The sequence below is a fragment of the Lactuca saligna genome, chromosome 8 (assembly GCF_052625555.1).
Source record: "Lactuca saligna cultivar CGN05327 chromosome 8, ASM5262555v1, whole genome shotgun sequence".
Lineage (NCBI taxonomy): Eukaryota > Viridiplantae > Streptophyta > Magnoliopsida > Asterales > Asteraceae > Lactuca > Lactuca saligna.
The window spans coordinates 138610235-138632079 of record NC_136424.1 but is presented as its reverse complement, the minus strand read 5'-3'; the positions used below and the strand labels follow the sequence as shown (position 1 = coordinate 138632079).

At 29.2% G+C, this 21845-nt stretch overlaps 1 protein-coding gene and 2 long non-coding RNA genes across 5 annotated transcripts; 2 read left to right on the top strand and 1 right to left on the bottom strand.

Moving 5' to 3' along the window:
• The first annotated feature begins 2130 nt into the window (after nucleotides 1-2130).
• On the top strand, nucleotides 2131-3948 carry LOC145008218 (uncharacterized). Of its 3 annotated transcripts, none has more exons than XR_013663302.1 (3): nucleotides 2131-2479; nucleotides 3183-3270; nucleotides 3590-3948. It is a non-coding gene; the product is annotated as an uncharacterized LOC145008218 (long non-coding RNA). The 3 variants fall into 3 exon arrangements; XR_013663303.1 differs by having other exon boundaries at nucleotides 3150-3270; XR_013663301.1 differs by having other exon boundaries at nucleotides 3183-3948.
• Nucleotides 3949-9410: 5462 nt separating this feature from the next.
• LOC145010826 (uncharacterized) lies at nucleotides 9411-16836 on the bottom strand. The gene is made up of 13 exons (XM_078969377.1): nucleotides 16650-16836; nucleotides 12147-12229; nucleotides 11995-12072; nucleotides 11673-11801; nucleotides 11500-11586; nucleotides 11224-11277; nucleotides 11046-11136; nucleotides 10855-10925; nucleotides 10711-10780; nucleotides 10239-10291; nucleotides 10060-10153; nucleotides 9886-9983; nucleotides 9411-9651 (listed from the first exon to the last, which is right to left on the bottom strand). Exons 1-13 carry the CDS (start codon nucleotides 16723-16725, stop codon nucleotides 9562-9564), a joined length of 1074 nt encoding a protein of 357 aa, XP_078825503.1. The 5' UTR covers nucleotides 16726-16836; the 3' UTR covers nucleotides 9411-9561.
• On the top strand, nucleotides 13186-14938 carry LOC145010827 (uncharacterized). The gene is made up of 3 exons (XR_013663915.1): nucleotides 13186-13463; nucleotides 13638-13790; nucleotides 14364-14938. It is a non-coding gene; the product is annotated as an uncharacterized LOC145010827 (long non-coding RNA).
• Nucleotides 16837-21845: the final 5009 nt, after the last annotated feature.

The window sequence follows — 21845 nt, the reverse complement described above, 5'->3', positions numbered from 1 at the left end:
TTAGGATATGTATTATGCAAATTACAAAAACTGTTTGTTTCATTTAGAATATGCATTATGTAAATTACGAAAATTGTTTGTTTCATTTAGGATATGAATTATGTAAACAACAAAATTCGTTTATTTCATTTAGGATATGCATCGAGTAGATTTCGAAAACCGTTTGTTTCATTTAGGATATGCATTATGTAAATTACGAAAACCGTTTGTTTCAGTTAGGATATGCATCGAGCAAATTATGAAAACCGTTTGTTTCATTTAGGATATGCATCGAGTAAATTACGAAAATTGTTTGTTTCATTTAGGATATGCATTATGTAAATTATGAAAATCGTTTGTTTCATTTAGGATATGCACCGTGTAAATTACGAAAATTGTTTGTTTCATTTAGGATATTTTTTTATGTTTGTTTTTTTTTGAAATTTTATTAAAGTTAATATTTCTACTTTTTTTTGTATAGTAACGGAGGATGTAACTGAATGTGATGATATTACACCTTGAAATCACTTTCTCATGGGATGAATGTGGGGCAATATGTTTCAAATTGGTTTAATGTTATCTTAAAGTAAATGTTTCACATATTTTAGCCCTAATTTCTTGCATTAATGTATATGTTGATGCAGGACACTGCTATAAGAAAACAAACAACATAGGTTTTATCTTTTCAACCTCCATATACTAGTATAATTTTACTTTACTCTTGATGTTTGTGTTTTTGTAAATATACATAATCACATGAAGTCTTTTCTTCTTTGTCATCCTAATTTGAATGCAACTTCTATAAGAATTTAAAGAAATCTAATTTCATACCGTTGCAAACTTAGCAGAGTGCATAAAAAACCCAGAGCAATCATTAGATATATTCATGGAATTTGGGAGGCTCGACAGTTTAAGTGAATACAAGTGTTCAAGTGGTAGTCGATTGACTTATTGACTTATTTTTTTTTTGTGTATTTTACATTCAATTACCGTATAATATCCTTAAATTTCCATGTTCTTTTTGCAGATACATGATGATTAGGAAAAGGACAAAATGAGTTACATGAAGATAGCATGTATGACTTTTATACACTTCAAGTTGCACATGTGATTTATAGTTGTAAATTTTTAACCGATTAGGTTCAACTTCGACAAGTTCAACTATATGGTAAGAAAGAAACAATGATGAGAGTAAAATATGCATTTTTTCTTATAACATGTTGAATGTACGAGCACGAATCACAAGGAGACTCAAACGGTTGGTGGAGTTTCAATCTTTTCGAGTAGTGATTTTTTTTTGGATGAGAGCTTAGTGAGCATCAAGGTGGGGGGGGGGGGGGGGGGAGAGGGGGAGAGAGAGAGAGAGAGAGAGAGAGAGAGAGAGAGTACAAATTAATAAAAAAAAGGAAAAAATAGAAATGGTAATTTACACAACTCATAGATAATTTGACCATGTGGATGATCATCTCTACATCAAAATAAAAACCACATGGCTAATATGGTGAGAGAGAAAATAAGATAAAATGAGAGTTCAACTTTCATACAAATAAAATATCCATTTCTGTAATTTATTCAAAATTTAATAAAGTTGGTAGAGTGATCTCAAAAAGATTTTATCTCTGATGTTATGTAATGTAATGCCTGCTTTCGATTAACTATATAGAAAAATGAATTTAATAAATAATATGGATAATGATATAGCGGAAAATATACTTTTAAAATGTTTATAATTTAATTAATCATAAAAATAGTGAAAATGACATTTAATTACCATGAGAGTTCAAAATGTCATAAATTCTAAACCAAAGTGATGTACTAACTTTCAAAAGGGCCATTTCTTCCAAAATTGAACTTTAAGGGCTACAGTAAAAACAATTAGCCATTTTGGAAAATGTTTACAATTTTGATTATAATTTAACAAAGACCAAGTTTTCTCCATCCTTTTACTTCCTATGGCTGAAAAGCTAGTCAAAGAACCCCACATGATCATCTTGGCCCTCATGACCAAACTTATATCATTTTCTTTACAAAGTGGAAATTAGGTCTTGTATTAAAAATTGAAGTAGTTGAATGTCTTAATCACTTTCTTGGTCACCACTACTATAAATCTCTGATTAAATCCACCATCTGATAGATTATATACATCTTATATCAAGCATTTTAGCTAAAGTGTTAGTTAAATTAAGATAAAACTTAAAAACCTCTAAATTCCCGAGAGCTGATTTTGGAAGTCCAAAACAAAATCGAAAATGGTAGGTTAAAGCCAAGATAACTACATGGAGACTTTGCCAATCCATTCTTCAAGAGTATACCTACATTTTTGGAGTTTTGTGGCATATTTCGGTGAAGGAACACCCCAAAGAGATGCGAGAGAGAATTTATCATCATAAGGTGTCCAGAGAGATGAAAACCACAAATAAGGAGGAAAAGAGAAAAAGAATGAATTTCTTGAAGGCTTAAATTATGAAGATTAAAACTTCTGTGATTTTATCATCATAAGGTATGTGTATGAGTAAAAGTCTTCTATTATTCAGTTCATTTGGTTTGAATACAAGAATCAAGGTTATACGGAAAGTATACTTGATTTTGGTATAGAAATCATCTTGTACTCTAAAATATTCAAAACTATGTTCTATCAAGTTTTTCTTGTCTTGGTCATATACAAAACCTCCTAATATGTTTTGAGTTCATGAAGCTATCTCACCTTGTAGTGGCTTTATACGTGCTTAAAATCATTTGTTCGGTTTTAACCTTAGTTTTTGAACTGGTATATAACCATTATACTTTGTTTTGAATTCATACAAGGTATATATATCCTAATGAGTTTCATATGTATAATATATATTCTTATTATTCCATGAAACAATGCATGCTTGCATGTGTCACTAAAAAGCTAAAAATAACCATTAATGCTAAAGAATTTCAATTCTGCCCCTGAGTTCAAAATACCACAATTAATTCTCTCTCTCTCTCTCTCTCTCTCTCTCTCTCTCTCTATATATATATATATATATATATATATATATATATATATATATATATATATATATATATATATATATATATCGTTTGAAGGTGTGGTATATATGGTTGAAAAGGTATGTATGTCTACTATCTTTTGTCTTTGTTCTTCCTATCCCGGTTCTGCTTTTAAATGAGTCATTTATCAGGTTGTGTTTGATGCTGTCATTGAAATATTTCAGCGTGTTGCTGCAATCAGTCCCTACCTTCTAAAAATCATATAACGCCATCAGAGTGTCCAAAAATCATGAAGTCTAGTTTTCTAGAAAGGTTAGTGCATCTAGTTTCCCTGCACTTTGGACCACTTTGCTTAATTTCAATTCCTTGAAGGGTATAATTACCAATCTTTGAAGACTGGTCCATGCAGCCCACTGATTGTATCTGTCCACTGATTATATTCATGGAAAGCTAAGAGGGTAAACTACAATAAAGTGTAATAATATCACATAAAGAATGAGTATAAGAGAGGTAACTCAAACCTTAAACAGAAATCTGTAATGAAATTAAAATAAAAGTGAAGTATAATTAAGTATTATTAAGTAATGATTCAGAATAGAATCTAAGTAGGAATTATCGGTATGGTATGTAGGTGTTCAAAGAAGTGGAAGTTAATCCAGTTCACATCACTAGTGTGCTCAGTCTACTTTGTGGTTTGAAGTGAGTTACACTAACTTATTTATCATGTTATTAGCTATGCATGATTATGTGTTAATTGTTATGTATGAGATCAAGTATATATATGTTATGAAAGTCTGAGCCTTTCGGAGATGACCAGGCATTGGTATAAAGGTTTCCTTTCGGAGATGACTGGGAAGTGACAGAGAAAGCCCTTCGGGGAATCAGTCCTACAAGAATGGCACCAATAACATGTGTTAATGAATTATGTGATATATGTGAAAAGTATATATGTGACATGCGATACGTAATATGTATTTATGTGTTATGTGATATGTATATGATTAACATAATTGCAGTGATTCATGTGTAGACTCACTAAGAATTATGGTTTACCCGTTATTAACATTTTTACAACTGCAACCACTTGGGTTGTGGTGACTTGGTAAGGCATGTGGAAGATATGGTGGATAACCTATTGACCCATGTTCAAATCCTGGCACCACTCAGCCCTTGTGGCCATGGAGGTTCGCCTGCAGTGACTCCAGGGCTTGAAGCAAAGCTTTATGTTTGCAGCGGGGGATTAGTCGGTGCGCGAAAGCTGGCCCGGAAACCCTCGTTAGGGAAGATCCCTTTCAAAAAAAAACATTTTTACAACTGCAGCAACGTCTGCATTTTTATTTGGAAAAGATTTTGATAAGCTTTGATTATATAAAGACTTCCACTATTTATTCTCATTGATAATATTTATGTAACATCGTTTAAACAATTTTGTATTTGTAAATATGTTATTATGATTGGCTTTGAAATAACCACAACATTTAAATGGGACCTTTACGGTTAATATATTTTAATTAGAAAAAATTGGGTGTTACATCAAAGCGGTTGAAAAAATTCCAAATGTGAAAATTGGTTTTTATAAAAGGTTTCAAACTTACGTAGGGGCGCACTGTGACAATTGTATGTCTTTATTCCATAACTAAGCGAATGCCCGCGCGTTGCGCAGAAATATCTATATAGTTGAAGTCTTTACAAATATATGTTTTGTTTTTTAAATATAACAATAACGTTGTTGTTAAATTTGATATTATAATTTTTATACTAAATTGATATAATATATTGATTATTTTGAATTATATGATAATATATATATCTATTATAACTTCAAAATCTCAATCATTTGAATGATTTCTACCCGCGAGTTACACATGAATAAAATTAAATATAATATATGGTTTAATGTTATTTATAGTTGTTGTTGTTTTTATTAATTAATTTTTTAAAATTTATTTGCTTAATGTTTTAATTTCTATCATTATATTTATTTAAAACATCATACATTATTTATTGATTTTAAAGGTGACAATATAATCATTTATATAGATATATTTTTAACTATTATTATTGTAAGTTATTTTAAGATATTTATTTGGAAAATTTTAACAATTATAAAAATACATTTAAGAAATATTTTAGATAAGTTGTTATTGCAATTTAGTTTTTACATTTATCACTATAATGATCACTTTTAACTATTTACAAAATATTCTTTGGTTTTTTTAGTGGAACTGAAATTTATATTTAAATTGACATTGTAATGCGCAGAAACACCTATGTAGTTGAAGTCTTTATACATATATGTTTTTTTTTTTAATATAACAATAACGGTGTTGTTAAATTTGATATAATAATCCGTATACTAAATTGATATAATATATTGATTAATTTGTATTATATGATAATATACACATTTGTTATAACTTTATAATCTCAATCGTTTGAATAACTTCTACCCGCGAGTTACACATGAATAATTTTTTAATATATTGATCATTTTGAATTTATGGTTTAATATTATTTATGGTTGTTGTTATTGTTAACTAATTTTTTAAAATTTATTTGTTTAGTGTTTTAATTTCAATCATTATAATTATTTAAAACATCAAATATTATTTTTTGATTTTAAAGGTAACAATATAATCATTTATATATAGTTATTTTTAACTATTATTATTATTATAAGTTATTTTAAGCTACTTATTTGAAAACTTTTAATGATTATAAAAATATCATTAGGAAACATTTTAGTTAAATTAAGATTACAATTTAGTTTTTGCATTTATCACTATAATTTATCACTTTTAAGTATTTACAAAGTATTCTTTACTTTTTTTAAGTGGAACTAAATTTTTTATTTAAGTTGACATTGTAATGTTATATTTATGTTCACAATTTAAGTATTTTGTTCAAACTGTTCAAAAGTTGTAGCTTTAAACTGATAATGGTTTACATTTAACATCATATTAAATGTAATAAATTAAGTATAATATGTTAAAAGTTAAAGACATAACTTTATAAGTAGAAGTAATATATTATTTTAAAATTAAAATTTAGTTTATTTATGATTACTCTTTAGGTTTGGTAATTATTTAACTTTATTAAGCAACTTATAATCATTATTAGAAAGACACCTATAATTTATCACTTTTAACTATTTACAAAATATTCTTTGGGTAGTTTAAGTTAAACTAAAATTTACACTTAAGTTAACCCTATAATATTATATTTAAATGATAATATTTTACATCCAACAATATATTAAAACTAATAAATTAAGTATAATATGTTATAAGTTAAAAAAACATAACTTTATTAGTATAAATAAATATATTATTTTAATATTGAAACTTAGTTTATATGTGATTACATTTTATGTTTGATATTTATTTAACCTAATTAACCAAATTATAATTATTATTAGAAAGAAATTAAAAAGTCATGGGAGTTTCAAATGAATGTGGTGAAAAGAAAAATAGATGGGAATTTCAAATGAATGTGGTGCAAAGAAAAATGCTTCCTTTATAAGTATACTAGGCGAATGCCGGCGCGTTGTGCAGTAACACCTATATAGTTGAAGTCTTTACATATATATGATTTTTTTAATATAACAATAACGTTTTTGTTAAATTTGATATAATAATTTGTATATACTAAATTGATATAATATATTGATTATTTTGAAGTATATGATAATATATACATTTATTATAACTTCATAATCTCAATCATTTGAATGACTTCTACCCGCGAGTTATACTTGAATAAAATTAAATATAATATATGATTTGATGTTATTTCTAGTTGTTTTTATTGTTAATTAATTTTTTAAAATTTATTTTCTTAATATTTTAATTTCTATCATTATAATTATTTAAAAAGTCAAACATTGTTTTTTTTTATTTTAAAGCTAACAATATAATCATTTATATAGAGTTGTTTTTAACTATTATTATTGTAAGTTATTTTAAGCTACTTATTTGGACACTTTTAACAATTATAAAAACACATTTAAGAAATATTTTAGTTAAATTAAAATTACAATTTAGTTTTTGCTTTTATCACTATAATTTATCACTTTTAACTATTTACAAAATATTCTTTAGTTTTTTGTAATACGCAGAAACACCAATATAGTTAAAGTCTTTACAAATATATATTTTTTAAAATATAACACTAACGTTGTTGTTAAATTTGATATAATAATTCGTATATTAATTTGATATAATGTATGGACTATTTTGAATTATATGATAGTATATAAATCTATTATATTGTCATAATCTCAATCGGTTGAGTGACTTCTACTCGCGAATTACACATCAATAAAATTAAATATTATATATGGTTTAATATTATTTATAGCTGTTATTTTTAACTAATTTTTTAAAATATATTTGCTTAATGTTTTAATTTCTATCATTATAATTATTTAGAACATCAAACATTATTTTTTGATTTTAAAGGTAACAATATAATCATTTATATAGAGTTATTTTTAACTATTGTTATTATAAGTTATTTTAAGCTACTTATTTGAAATTTTTTAACGATTATATAAATATATTTAGGAAATATTTTAGTTAAACTGATATTACAATTTAGTTTTTTGCATTTATCACTTTTAACTATTTACAAAATATTATTTGGTTTTTTTAGTGGAACTGAAATTTATATTTAAGTTGACACTGTAATCTTATATTTAAATTAACAATTTAAGTATTTTGTCCAAACTGTTCAAAAATTATAGCTTTAAATTGATAATGGTTTACATGCATCAACATTTTAAATCTAATAAATTAAGTATAATATGTCAAAATTTAAACACATAACTTTATAAATAGAAGTAAAGATATTATTTTAAAATTGAAATTTAGTCTATTTGTGATTACACTTTAGGTTTGATATTTATTTAACCTTATTAACCAACATACAATCATTATTAGAAAGACACTACAATTTATCACTTTTAACTATTTATAAAATAATCTTTGGGTTGTTTAAGTTCAATAAAATTTATATTTAAGTTGAGCCTATAATGTTATATTTTAATTAATAATTTAAGTATTTTATAAAAATTGTTCAAAAATTATACCTTTAAAATGATAGTGGTTTACATCTAACAATATATTAAAAATAATAAATTAAGTATAATATGTTAAAAGTTAAAAAACATAATTTTATAAGTATAATTAAAGATATTATTTTAATATTGAAATTTAGTTTATATATGAATACACTTTAGATTTGATATTTAATTAACCTAATTACCAAATTATAATTATTATTATAAAGAAATTGAAAAGTCATGGAAGTTTCAAATGGATGTGGTGAAAGGAAAAAAGAATGGGGGTTTCAAATGCATGAGATTCAAGAAAAAATGCTAGTTGTATAAGTATGTATGATAATGAAGTCTAGGGATCAAACTTGCTCCATATCGAGTTCACAAACACGCGAACGATCTTTGTTCTACGAAAGCCTCTTAGAGCCAAAAATTAAAACTCTAATATAAATTACAGTTACACTATGAATAAGAAACAAAACTTTTTAGATCTCCCTAGTACGTGCTAATAGTGGAGACGCAGTTAAGATTTCTAAGTGTAAGCATCATATATTCATATTATATAGTGGAGTATCCAGGTTTCTCAAATATCAACATCGCACCCTATTCAGCTCCAACGACAAAAGGGCCTTATGAGACACCTTTTTCCTTGACCTAGGAAACAAGAGGGGTGCCTTTTGTAGCAAAACCCATATTCTTTCTAGTTATACTAATTCTTTATTTAATTCCCTTTAAGCGATGTCCGATTATTATAACTAATTATAAATGTTTAATCATATTCTCCGCTATGTTTCCTGTATATGATCCTAAAATAAGCAAAGTTGGTAATGTACTAGTGACAATAATATGGTATTATTCTGCAAGTACATACACTAACACTATTAAGCGTGGAGAGAATGACCATATTTCTATCCATCTACACACATCAGCATCACATTATCTCTCTTTTAATTTTATCCCAAAACCATGGAAATTGTCATCTTTCTATCTTGTGACCATTCTATCCAACCTAAGGGGTCGTTGTGTACTTAATTTACATGGTGGTTGCTTAAAAACAACTTTTGCATAAATTATACCACTACGCCAACTAACTTCCTCTTTATGCTTAGCTTTTTGCTACTCATTTTGGCTTTCAACAATATTAAGTACTTTTTTGTGTTGTTATTAAGAATGTACAAAAGCCACAATTCGAAGAATGATACATCACACTAATAAGGATATAGCTTCTAAATGATTAATCACAGTCATAGGAATATAGTTTCTAAAATGCTTGCAAACTTCAGAGATAGAATAACCAACAACTATGTCTTTCAAATAGACAACACAAATCTTGAGACACATAGTTAAATTTCACCATCACATTCAAAATAAAAAATATTGAAAAGGAATAATCGAATTTGGAATAAGTTTTGTTTATTGGAAGGCTTTTTCACGTGTTTAATACAAATAACAATGCCAAAGCTTTATTTACGTGATATAGATATACTTTTTCAATAGACAACAATATTCAGTCGAGCATAAGATACATAGCTATGCATCAGAAGTTTCTATGGTTTGAGAAACTTGTCAAGCCAATCACTCGCATCTTTAAGCATTGATGACGTCACATCATGTCCAATTCCTGGTTCGATTATCACCTGAATTTAATTAATAATAAATCACATTATTACCTCATATACAACACAATATTACATCATATAAAATTATATTTTACTTTTTTTTACCAATGTAGACAAGTCACTAAATTTATTACCCATAATAGTAACATACTAATATCCTCTGGTAGTAAAGTACATAGCTATTCCATGCAATTTGCTCATTTAGACAAAGCAAGAAACATTGGTGAAAAGTCAAGAGTCAAAAGTCAACACCTTGAAATGATTCAAACATTGGGCATCTTCGAAAGCTTTTTGTGTTTTTGATATGGTAACATCAATACCTTCGATTGGGCAACGGGGATCGTCTTGACCTGATAGTTTCTTCCATGTTATTATGTCATCAGAAAAAAATAGATCAAGAAGAGGAGGGTGGATTAGTCATTTCACCATTTATAATCAACAAAGGGCGTGGTGCAATGACTGGCACCGTATAAGGTGAGTCAAACTCAGATGCTAAACCAGGTGCTATTCTATTCCAAACCTGCTCAAAATAGTAGCACAACAATAGTTAGACGCCAGCCGAATGCCACGCCAACAACACATTTAGCAATCTTTATGGAACATACCTTTTCCACAACCTCTTTGTCAATGGCTTCCTTCCCTAAATCAATCCTTGCTTCTGAAGAAAAAGAATACAAACGCACCATCACAAAATCATGAAAAAAAATTATAATTTAGAAAGAGTGCATGTGCTAACTATAGCCGTAAGATTTTAAAAAACCATATATATATATATATATACACACACACACATATATATATATATATATACACACATTTTAAGAGAACTTTTAAACAATTTTTCTAAATATATTTGAGGAAATAAATGAGGGAAATTTGTACAAAGTTACAGTTCAAAGTCGTAAAACACGATATATATATATATATATATATATATATATATATATATATATATATATATATATATATATATATATATATATATAACCTAACTTACATGTTTTATTAAACATAGAGGTAATAACATATAACACATAGAGTTTTTATATTTCTTTTGTAAAGTAGCGTCTAAATTACCTTCAAACACAGGCTTAATACTGTAAACTCGAGCATGCCATTGATCATTATCTATGGCCCACCGAAAGCCCTACACATTCGTATTAAGTTAGTCGGTTAGATTAATTGTTAAATTAATCCCATTAAGTCAAAAACAAATAATACCTGAACAGCAATTACGGGGACAACCACTGCATAACGTGTATCAACAAAAGCAGCAAACCATGCATGCATTCCTGCATCACATATCAATAAATGAGTTACGGAATTAAAGGATTAATAACTCATAATAAAAGAGTATATATACTCTATTGTTATTTCTAGATAATGTGTTTAATAAAATATTAAAATTCAACCTCCAAGTGAATTCCCAGTGATTCCTATCCTGGAATGGTCAATATCATCTCTTGTGGTTAGATAATCTGCCAACTTTAGAAGGTCCCACACCTAAAACATAATAAATGTTAAACATTTGGGTATTAAAAGTATAATGAATGTCATTAGAAAAATTCAAGAGTGTAGAGGAATAATAACCGTGTCATATATAAATGGCATTGTATCACCTATTTTCCATGCTGCAACAAGAGCCTGGATCCAGAATATATGAAATTGAAGTTATATTTATGCTTTGAGATCATGAAAGATAATTAGTATATTCTCCATTGCTATATTTGGATAGATTTTTTTCAAAGTAGGATGCTATAATAAACAAATAGATGAAAGTATGTTGCTATTTCTAATTTTCTTGCATTTAGCCCTATTCTTTTTGGCATAAACCAAATAAAAATAAAGAAAGGTTACAATGCTCACATCTTGATAGGCGGTGGGGGTTTTGGCACGTTCTCCATGGTAACGAGAATCAATGGCAATTGCAATATATCCACGTAAAGCATAATCCTAAATTGAAAGGAAGAACTCGTTAGATCAATGTCTTTTGTCAAATGAAGAAATGACTAGTCTAGCCTTGTAATTTTATATTATACCTCAAGTGAAGGGCGTAGCCACTCTTTGTTTGCATTTGTTGGATGTACAAAAACAACAGCTGGTCTTTTTGATTGTGTGCAGTCTTTCATGCTCAAAATGAGCACAGGCAGCCGCCCTTGCTCTCCTTCCTAATTTTAATAAAATAATAAGTTTCATCATATTAAACTTTATGCATCATATATTCATATTACAAATTTGCTCTTGTTTTCCATCGTCCAATTATGTAGTTATTTTCTTAGATATCTTTTAAACATCATATATCCATATTAAACTTTATCTGGTCAACATTGAACGGGAAAAAAGAAACATGGTCTAAGTTACCTCAGTGGGTAAGTAAAAGTTTTCTTCATTGAGCTGTTCCTTGACGTTAATGCGTGCTTTCGGGTAGGATCTCATTGCCTGATAGTGTTCAAATAAGATAACTTCTAACGAAGATTAACAAAAAGGTGAAGTATATGTCAAGTAATGTCCACCTCAAAGTCAACAGGTATTCCCTGATATAAGGGTTTCACCACGGGTTCTGCAGATAGCGTCTGAAGTGCACGTAGTGTCGGAACTGAAAAAAGAAGTAGTAGAAATATAATATGAATCCACATTTTGACAAATAAAGAGATGAAGTCATTTTTCAATGAAATTATTGATAAACATAATTATGGTAGGATGAGTGATAACAATAGTTACTGATGAAAAAAGTTAAACTTAATTCCTCTCCTAACAAGACAATGAGAGATAAAGAACAAAGTTTGGTGTTGTTTCTTTTTTTACCTAATGGGGTCATGAGTTAATCTGATAAGCTAGTTATTTTCCTTTTGAGTTCACGCACGAGAACAACTTAATTGATAAAGTTTGGGAAATGAGGCTTTCCCAATTAAGTCCTAACATTTTACAAATTTACACCAACTTAGTTTTTCCTTCTCAATTACTTTATTTAGACAACAATTAATGGACAACAAAGAAACATGGTGCTACAATAGAAAGACAAGTTTTGCACTTTTTCTATGGACAATCAAACATATTATTTTATAATGAAAGCAACTGGTCTTATACTACTCTTACTAGATTGAGGAAACCATCGATATTAATAAACAAATTTAGATACATAAAACACATAATTTAGTTCGGATCTCCACAACGACTATCTTAGCTTAAACGAAATCTACTATGACTAGCTGTCTAACAGTCATGTCTATCCAATAACTACTCTTTGTTTTTCTATATTGCGTAATTATTGTCTAATTGCGATGAGTGTAGTAAAGGGACCCGCAAGGACCTTATGGGAAGTGGTGGTTGTACTTGTAGGTGATAGTGCCAATGGAGAGAAAAATTTATTGAAATGTTCCCTATGGTTTACAAAAATTTCGCATTTTGTTCCTACATTTTCTTTTGCATTTGAATGGTACTTAAGTTTTGATTTTACTGTGTGTTTTTATCCGAGCTAAAAAGAACACTATATTATCCTTTTATCTTTATATTTTTCATTTTTAATAATATTAATATATTATTAAATAATATTGAAACCACAAGACACCATCGGTCTGAACATCTGTTCCCTCCTCTCCGTCATCATTTCTTTAAAGGGTTCAGGGGTGGCGGTGGTTCACTTTACTTGTTTTCATCCATTCTTGTCACTATGGAAGGGGGTATTTATTGAAAGTTAAACGTAGGATCGTGAAGAGTATTTGTTTCAAGCTAATTCAATTCTCATTCTATTCGGCTGGGTTTTCTTCTGGAGGGGCTGTGGCGATTTTTGGGTTTCTTGTGACATACGTGGCGTTTTTTTTGGGGTTTAGGTATTGCAAGTCGCTTCTTTGAATTTCCCTCTTCTCTTCTCTTGTCGTCTTCTTTCTCTGTGTTTTGTTGTTCTTTCATGTAATACATTCCTCCATTGATATTCCGTCATCTATGATTTCCCTGTCTATGACCTTTGATTTCCTTAATTTTCGTTATGTGACGTCTGTTTGTAGAGATTGTCCTCGCTGCTGTCCTCTTCTTCTTCCTCAGCTTTGCGTCTGCATGGGCTTTTACAGGTAATACTATTGTCACTACGACATTCCCAGATGCTGAGTTTCCGGTATGGGACAAAATTGGTGCTGTTGTCAGACTCAGCTATGGAATCGGTTAGTTTCCATTTCTTTTCCCTAAATTAAAACTTGAAAACCAAAATTTCATTGTGTGTTGAAACTTGAATGAGGACATTTATGGTGGTACTTCATTGAATAGTCGATTCTATGGTGATTCATGATGGGGTTTTGATTTTTGATATCTCTAATGAACATGGATCAATGGAGATTTAGAGTTTGTTGTTCTTCATGATTGCATCTTCCTTTCTAATAAAGGTGAAAAATTCGTGCGTTCTATAAAATCCATCCATATGTTAACTCAAAATTGGTGTAGTACCAAAACAAGAGATGATTGCATCAAAAAACCAGATTACTGTTCCTACCCAAATATGGAAGTACAAATATCATTAAGAATCAGAATTAGATAATTGACTGGTAAATTTTTTTTTTTTAATGTTCAGCACATGTGTCCCTGAATACAACAAAATGATATAAGTGTAAATGCAAATAAACCCTCATATGTTTTTTATCCAAAACTCTCCACTTTTACAAACTGTCATGTTTCTTTCATGTGCATATTACATTCCTCACGATATAGTCTGCTGCAATTTCCATGGTTTTTTTTTGCAGATACATGATGACTAGTAAAAGGACAAACAAAATGAGTTACATGAAGATATGACATTTATACCCTTCAAGTTGCACATGTGATTTGTAGTTTTAAAATTGGAATGCCTTATATCGACTATCAATCATTTCCTAGATATTTCAATCAAGCTAAGGATGTTTGAGGAAGTATTTTCTAGTTTAAAAAACTTTTTGTAACATAAATAGAGAAACGGGAATATGACTTATCAAGGTAATTAACTTTTCGGTATGTTCACATCTGGGTAACTATCTTTTTTTTGTACATATGTAGGTAACAAACTTTTTGGGAGTGTTCACATATGACTATTATGACCTGCTATAGCAGGTTAAATCCTAAATGTGAACGCTTTCAACAAGTTTGTTACCTAGATGTGTACAAAAAAAATAGTTACCCAAATATGAACAAAACGAAAAGTAAAAATTAAATTACATGAATGGTCCGTGTAGTTTGGGGGAAATTTGTGGTTTTGGTCTCTAAGTTATTTTTTTAAACTTAAATGGTTCCTATTGTTTATTTTTGTTGCACGTTTGGTCCTCATCTTACTTAAAAATACTATTGTGCCCTTATTAATTTATTTTTTTTAATTAATTTTCTTATCTATGTTTATTTTTTACATATTTATAAAAATTAATATACCACACATATTTGTATCTCCTCGGATGATCCATACTATTTATTTTTTAATTAATTTAATTTTTTAACTCGGATGGTCCCTACTATTTAATTTTGTTACGAACTTGGTCTCTATCTTACTTAAAAAGACTATTGTGCCCTTATTAATTTTTTTAATTAATTTTCTTGTTTATGTACTTATGCTTTATATGTTTAAGAAAAATTAGTAGACCTCACATATCTGTATCTCCTCACCATCACGTCTTTCATCATTCTCAACTTCTATTTATTTTTCATCTTTAGTGATATCGACGTCTTCATCATCACTTCTTTTTTCGGTCCTTCAACTCCGTCGAAACAACACCACAACCCACTAAATATGAAGAGACAGTAGGTTATGGTGTTGGTTCTCCAGAGTTGAAGTACCAAAAAAAGAAGGACGGTGAAGACGTTGATGTTACTAAAGATGGAAAAGAAATAGAAGATGGGGAGGATCAGAGATGAGATGGTGAATGGTAAGACTTAAATTAAAATTTTCAAATGTGGTTTCAGGTTGATGGTGATAAGATACATATATGTGGGGTATATTAATTTTTTTATAAAAAATAAATACATAAATAAGAAAATTAATTTAAAAAATTAATAAGGGAAAAATAGTATTTTTAGATAAGACAGAGACCAAACGCTGAAACGCGTAACAAAAATAAACAGTAAGGATCATCCAAGTTAAAAAAAAAATTAATTAAAAATAAACAGTAGAGATCATCCGAGGAGATACAAATATGTGTGGTCTATTAATTTTTTTAAATATGTATAAAATAAATACATAGATAAGAAAATTAATTAAAAAAATAAATTAATAAGGGCACAATAGTATTTTTAGGTAAGACGGGGACCAAACGCGCAACAAAAATAAATAGTAGGGACCATTTAAGTTAAAAAAATAAATTATGGACCAAAACCACAAATTCCCCCAAACCACAGGGACCATTCATGTAATTTAATTTTTAATGTTCATTTTGTTCATATTTGGGTAATTATTTTTTTGTACACATCTAGGTAACAAACTTGTTGAAAAAGTTCACATCTATGATTTAACCTGCTATAGCAGGTTATAATGGTTATATGTGAATACTTCCAAAAAGTTTGTTACCTACATATGTACAAAAAAAGATAGTTACCCAGATGTGAACATACCGAAAAGTTAATTACCTTGATAAGTCATATTCCCATAGAGAAACTTTTAATATTATATACCTATAATTAGAATTATGAAGAAAAAAAATATTTTGAAACCTAATGGCAGCCCAGCCAAATAAACTTTGAATTGAAGAAACAAAACTCATATACAAATTTACACCAGCTTAATTTTTTGCTTACTAGATTGAGGAAATTGTCGATATTCATAAACAAATCTAGATACATAAAACACACAGAATATTGCTCGGATTTCCATAGCCACTATGTTAGCTAAAAAAATCTACCAGTAATAGCAGTCTAGCTGCAATGTCTATCCCATAACTACTCCTTATTTTTCTATATTGTGTAATTATTTGTGGCAAAGAATTCACAGCGTTGTATGAGAGTATGATATGAGCCCAAATATTCGCAACAAATCAACATCAAAATTGACCAAATCTATGATAGAATCTTACCTATAGGAGTACGACGACTACGAAGAACTTCATGGAATTGTGAACGAAGGTTGGCTACTGATTCGACGGACTCCATCTTCTCAAAATTATTACAAGCAATAGTGACGTGAACACGTTGAGATGATATGTTGTGTTTATATTTATAGTAGAGTAATTGTGATACGGGAGTAGGTGAGAGTGATGGAACACCTCCGATATGTGGTAGTTGTACTTGTAGGTGATAGAGTGCGAATGGAGGGAACAAATTACTAAAATGGTCCTTGTGGTTTGCAAAAATTTCACGTTTTTTTTTTACATTTTCTTTTGCACTTGGACGGTCCCTAAGTTTTTGATTTTATTATGTTTTTCATCCCTCATGGAGCTAAAAAGACTATATTGTCCTTTATCTTTATATTTTTCAGTTTTTTATATTATTAGTTTACTATTAAATAATATAAATTATTAAATAAACTTGAAATTGGACCCACCCAAAACCCTACACCCCTCATATCCTTCTCTCTCATTTCAGTTCGTCTACGCTGCAAATCAGCGGCTGCCACCAGAAAACACCAAATGTCACCGGAAAACATCGCACCAGGAAACCACAAGACACCACCAATCTACACTTTAAATCTATTGATTTGCTCCATCAACCACCGATCTTCATCACCAGACACCACTATAAGCATTCTTCTCGATGCCCCCATCTGAGAGATCCAATCATCGACTGCAAATGCTCCCTCCTCACTCATCCTTTCCGCCATTAGTTATGTAAAGGGTTTAGAGGTGGCGGTGGTTCACTTTACTTGTTTTTCCCCATTCTTGTCACTGTGGTGGGGGTAGCTTCATGACACCGAAATGGATCTGGTGGCCATTGCTTCTTGGTATTATGATGTTGGCGGCTTCACAGTGATGATTAAAACAGATCTAGAAGCTTTTTAGGTTTTAGTAGTGGTTTTCAGGCAATGAATGGAGAGATGTTTTTAGGGGAGGCGGTGTTTTCGGAAAGATAAGAGACAACGATGGTGGTGGTGGTGATTGTTTATTATTTTTCTAATGAAGCTTCCGATGGGAGGGCTTCAGAAGCGGTGGTGAATTGAAATGAGAGAGAAGTGCATGAGAAGTGTGGGGTGTAGGGTTTTGGGTGGGTTCCATTTTAAGTTTATATAATCGGTTTATACTCATTAATAATAAATAAATAACATAAAAAAACTAAATAAGATAAAGACAAAGGACAATATGGTCTTTTTATTTCTATGAGGGGATGAAAAATGCATTAAAACCAAAGCCTAGGGACTGTTTGAGTGCAAACAAAAACATAGGACCAAACCTGAAAATTTTGCAAACCACATGGACCATTTCAGAAATTTGTACTTTAGGATATACGTAGAGTAAATTACGAAATTGTTTGTTTCGTTTAGGATATGCATTATCTAAATTACGAAAATCATTTGTTTCATTTAGGATATGCATTAAGTAAATTACGAAAATCGTTTGTTTCATTTAGGACATGCATAAACTAAATTACAAAAATTGTTTCTTTCATTTAGGATATGCATCGAGCAAATTACGAGAACCGTTTGTTTCATTTAGGATAGACATTATGTAAATTACGAAAACCGTATGTTTCATTTAGGATATGCATTATGTAAATTACGAAAATCGTTTGTTTGATTGAGGATATGCATTGAGTAAATTATGAAACCATTTGTTTCATTTAAGATATGCATCGAGTAAATTACAAAAATAAATTACAAAAATAAATTACAAAAACTGTTTGTTTCATTTAGTATATGCATTATGTAAATCACAAAAATTGTTTGTTTCATTTAGGAGATGCATTATGTAAATTACGAAAATCGTTTGTTTCATTTAGGATATCCATTATGTAAATTAGGTAAATTGTTTGTTTCATTTAGGATATGCATCGAGTAAATTACGAAAACCATTTGTTTCATTTAGGATATGTATTATGTAAATTGTGAAAATTGTGTTTCATTTACGATATGCATTATATAAATTACTAAAATTGTTTGTTTCATTTAGGATATGCATCGAGTAAATTACGAAAATCGTTTGTTTCATTTAGGATATGCATCGAGTAAATTACGAAAATGATTATGCATTATGTAAATTATGAAGATTGTTTGTTTCATTTAGGATATGCATCGAGTAAATTACAATTTTTTTTTCATTTAGGATATTTTGTTTTGATGTGTGTGTGCGTGTTTTTTTTTTTCATATTTTTGTATAGAAATCGAGAATGTAACTGAACCTGCATTTTATGATATTACACCATGAGATCCTGATTTCTTAGGGAATGAAGGTGGGACAATATATGTCAAATTGGGTTAATGCTATCTTAAAGTAAGTGTTTCACATTTTCAGCCCTAATTCCATGCATAATGTTTCTGCGATGTCACTGCCCTAAGAAAACAAACAACATAGGATTTATCTTTTCAACTTCCATATTCTAGTATATTCTGCTTTACTCATAAACCATATGCATTTGACACCTATTCTTTATGTTTATGTTTTTGTAATTATACATAATCACATGAAATATTTTCTTCTTTGTCCTCCTAATTTGAATGCAATTGCTTTCAGAATTTAAAAAAGTCTATTTTCATATAGTTGTAACTTAGTAGAGTGCATAAAAAACCTAGAGCAGTCATTTGGTATAGTGTGCTGTAATTTCCATATTTTTTTTTCCAGATACATGATGATTAGTAAAAGGACAAAATGAGTTATATTAGGATAGCATGCATGGCTTTTATACACTTCAACTTGCACATGTGATTTATAGTTGTAAATTTAGAATGTCTGACTATCAATCTTTTTGTAGATATTATGGTGAAGGTATATATTTAAGATGAAATTTTTGCTACATGCAACCTTCTAATTTAAACAACTTTCTGTAACTTAAATAGAGAAACTTATAATATTAGATACCTATTAATTAAAATTATGAAGAAAAAAATATTTTGAAATCAAGTGGCAGCCTAGCCGAATAAAGTTTGAATAGAAGAAGAAAAAGTCATATACAAACTCCATGTATTAAAACACTAGACATCGCTGGAAAACACAAAACACTACTGGGAAACACCAAACACTATTGAAACACGCTAGATGTCACCGGAAAACACTAGACGACGTTGGAAACCACCACGCGCCAGGAAACTACAAGACACCACCAATCTGAAAACACTAGGGCTCCATTTTATATTTATTTAATCATTTATATTCATTAATAATAAATAAATAATAAAAAACTAAAAGAAGATAAAGACAAAGGACAATATGGTCTTTTCATCTCTACGAGGGGATGAAGATTGAAAAATGAAAATACAGGGACCATAATAAATAATACTACTTAGGGACCATCCAAGTGCAAATGAAAATATACGGACCAAACATGAAATTTTTGTAAACCATAGGGATCATTTCAGTAATTTGTTCTTTAGGATATGCATTGAGTAATTACCAAAAACTTTTCTTTCATTTAGGACATGCATTATGTAAATTACAAAAAACGTTTGTTTCATTTACGATATGCATCACGTTAACTACGTAAATCGTTTGTGAGGCAAGCAGTAAACTCTAATTTCGAAACAGAATATTTAGTCCTTTTTTGTTCCTAACGTGTGACAAAGACACCAAATATCATTTAGGCTATGAGGTATGGTTTTAACATCAATTACTTTATGCTTACATGACATCTCTTAACATATGTTGTAATATGTGAAAATTGTTATGCTTTCATGTGGTCTTGAGCCATTTCGCCCTCTCAACATTTTCCAACACCCGTTTAGAAAAACAAAACAATCAACTTTTTTATTCTTTTTTTTTTTTTTTTCCTTTTCAAGTGGTGTGATAGTGTGGTGTGTATTTCTTAGCAACAATGGAGTTTTGTGGAGAATGACACGATAGATGATCATTTCTATAAGTTATATGAAATATATTCTTATAAGTTATAAGAAATATATTTGTAAATTTTTTTATTAGTAATGTTTTGTTAGGGTTTTGCTAACCTTTCTAATTTGAAAACTTTAGCTGCTCTAAAAAATAAAATAAAAAAAAATTAAAAATTCAACTGAATCTTTAATGCTTATGTGCAAAGGGTGATGCTTTCATTCATAGGTCTTAATCGTAGAATATATATATATATATATATATCAAGGTTGTAAAAATCGATCGACGGTAGGTGAAGTGGTGATAATCGATTATTCAAACTAGGAGGAGATTAATCGGGAACCCTAAATTATTAATGAAATTATTTGACCAGTTTCTGCCAAACACCCAACTCAAAATCGGTTCAAGACCATCAAACGATTAATCGCCAATTAATCGGCCGCCAAGACCAATATTTGTTGCACCATTGATATATATATATATATATATATATATATATATATATATATATATATATATATATATATATATATATCAATATTTTGAAACAAAAAATAAAAATTCTTGAAGCAAAAAATGTACATCTTATACAAAGGAATGAGAAAAAGACGAAAAATTAAAAACAACAATATACAAAAATTATGAATGTTTTAAAGCTCTCATTTTAGATCTCCCTTGGAGACAAACGTTGAGACCAGTACTTGATCAGTTCAAAGAATTTGAGCAAATGGTGTCTCAAAAAATTTGTATAGAATTTCCAGCAATTCTATATAAATTACAGCAGAAGATTGTACAGATTGCTTTTCAAGAAATTAATTATAAAGGAGTTACAGTAATCCAAAGATTGAATGATGAAGGTGAAGATGCAACCATACTCTTGTTACAGATAAACCTAAAGACTATAGACATGCCAGAAGAACAAATAATTAATTTTTATCACAATGGAATGATAGATTACTTAGAATTCTGCCTCAATAGCAGCACAGAAAGTCTTCTTAATAAATTAGGAGAAAATTTTATTTTAACAGTCGGAAACATCGCCTCTCACAACATCAGTCCAATTATTGGGTGCAAAATTTTTTCTTCTTTTCCAGCAGCGGATGAACATACATATAGACCTGCTAGAAAAAGGATCTTCATCACCCAAAGAACAATACAACATGACTATCTTAAAAAGTTATCATGCAAACAAGAAATAGATTTTGGGACTCTACAGAATCTTTCAAATGAAGATATATGCACAGCTCAAAAAACACCTTTACTACCTGCAAGCTTTCGTTGGGAAAATTATAAACTTCTAGCAGA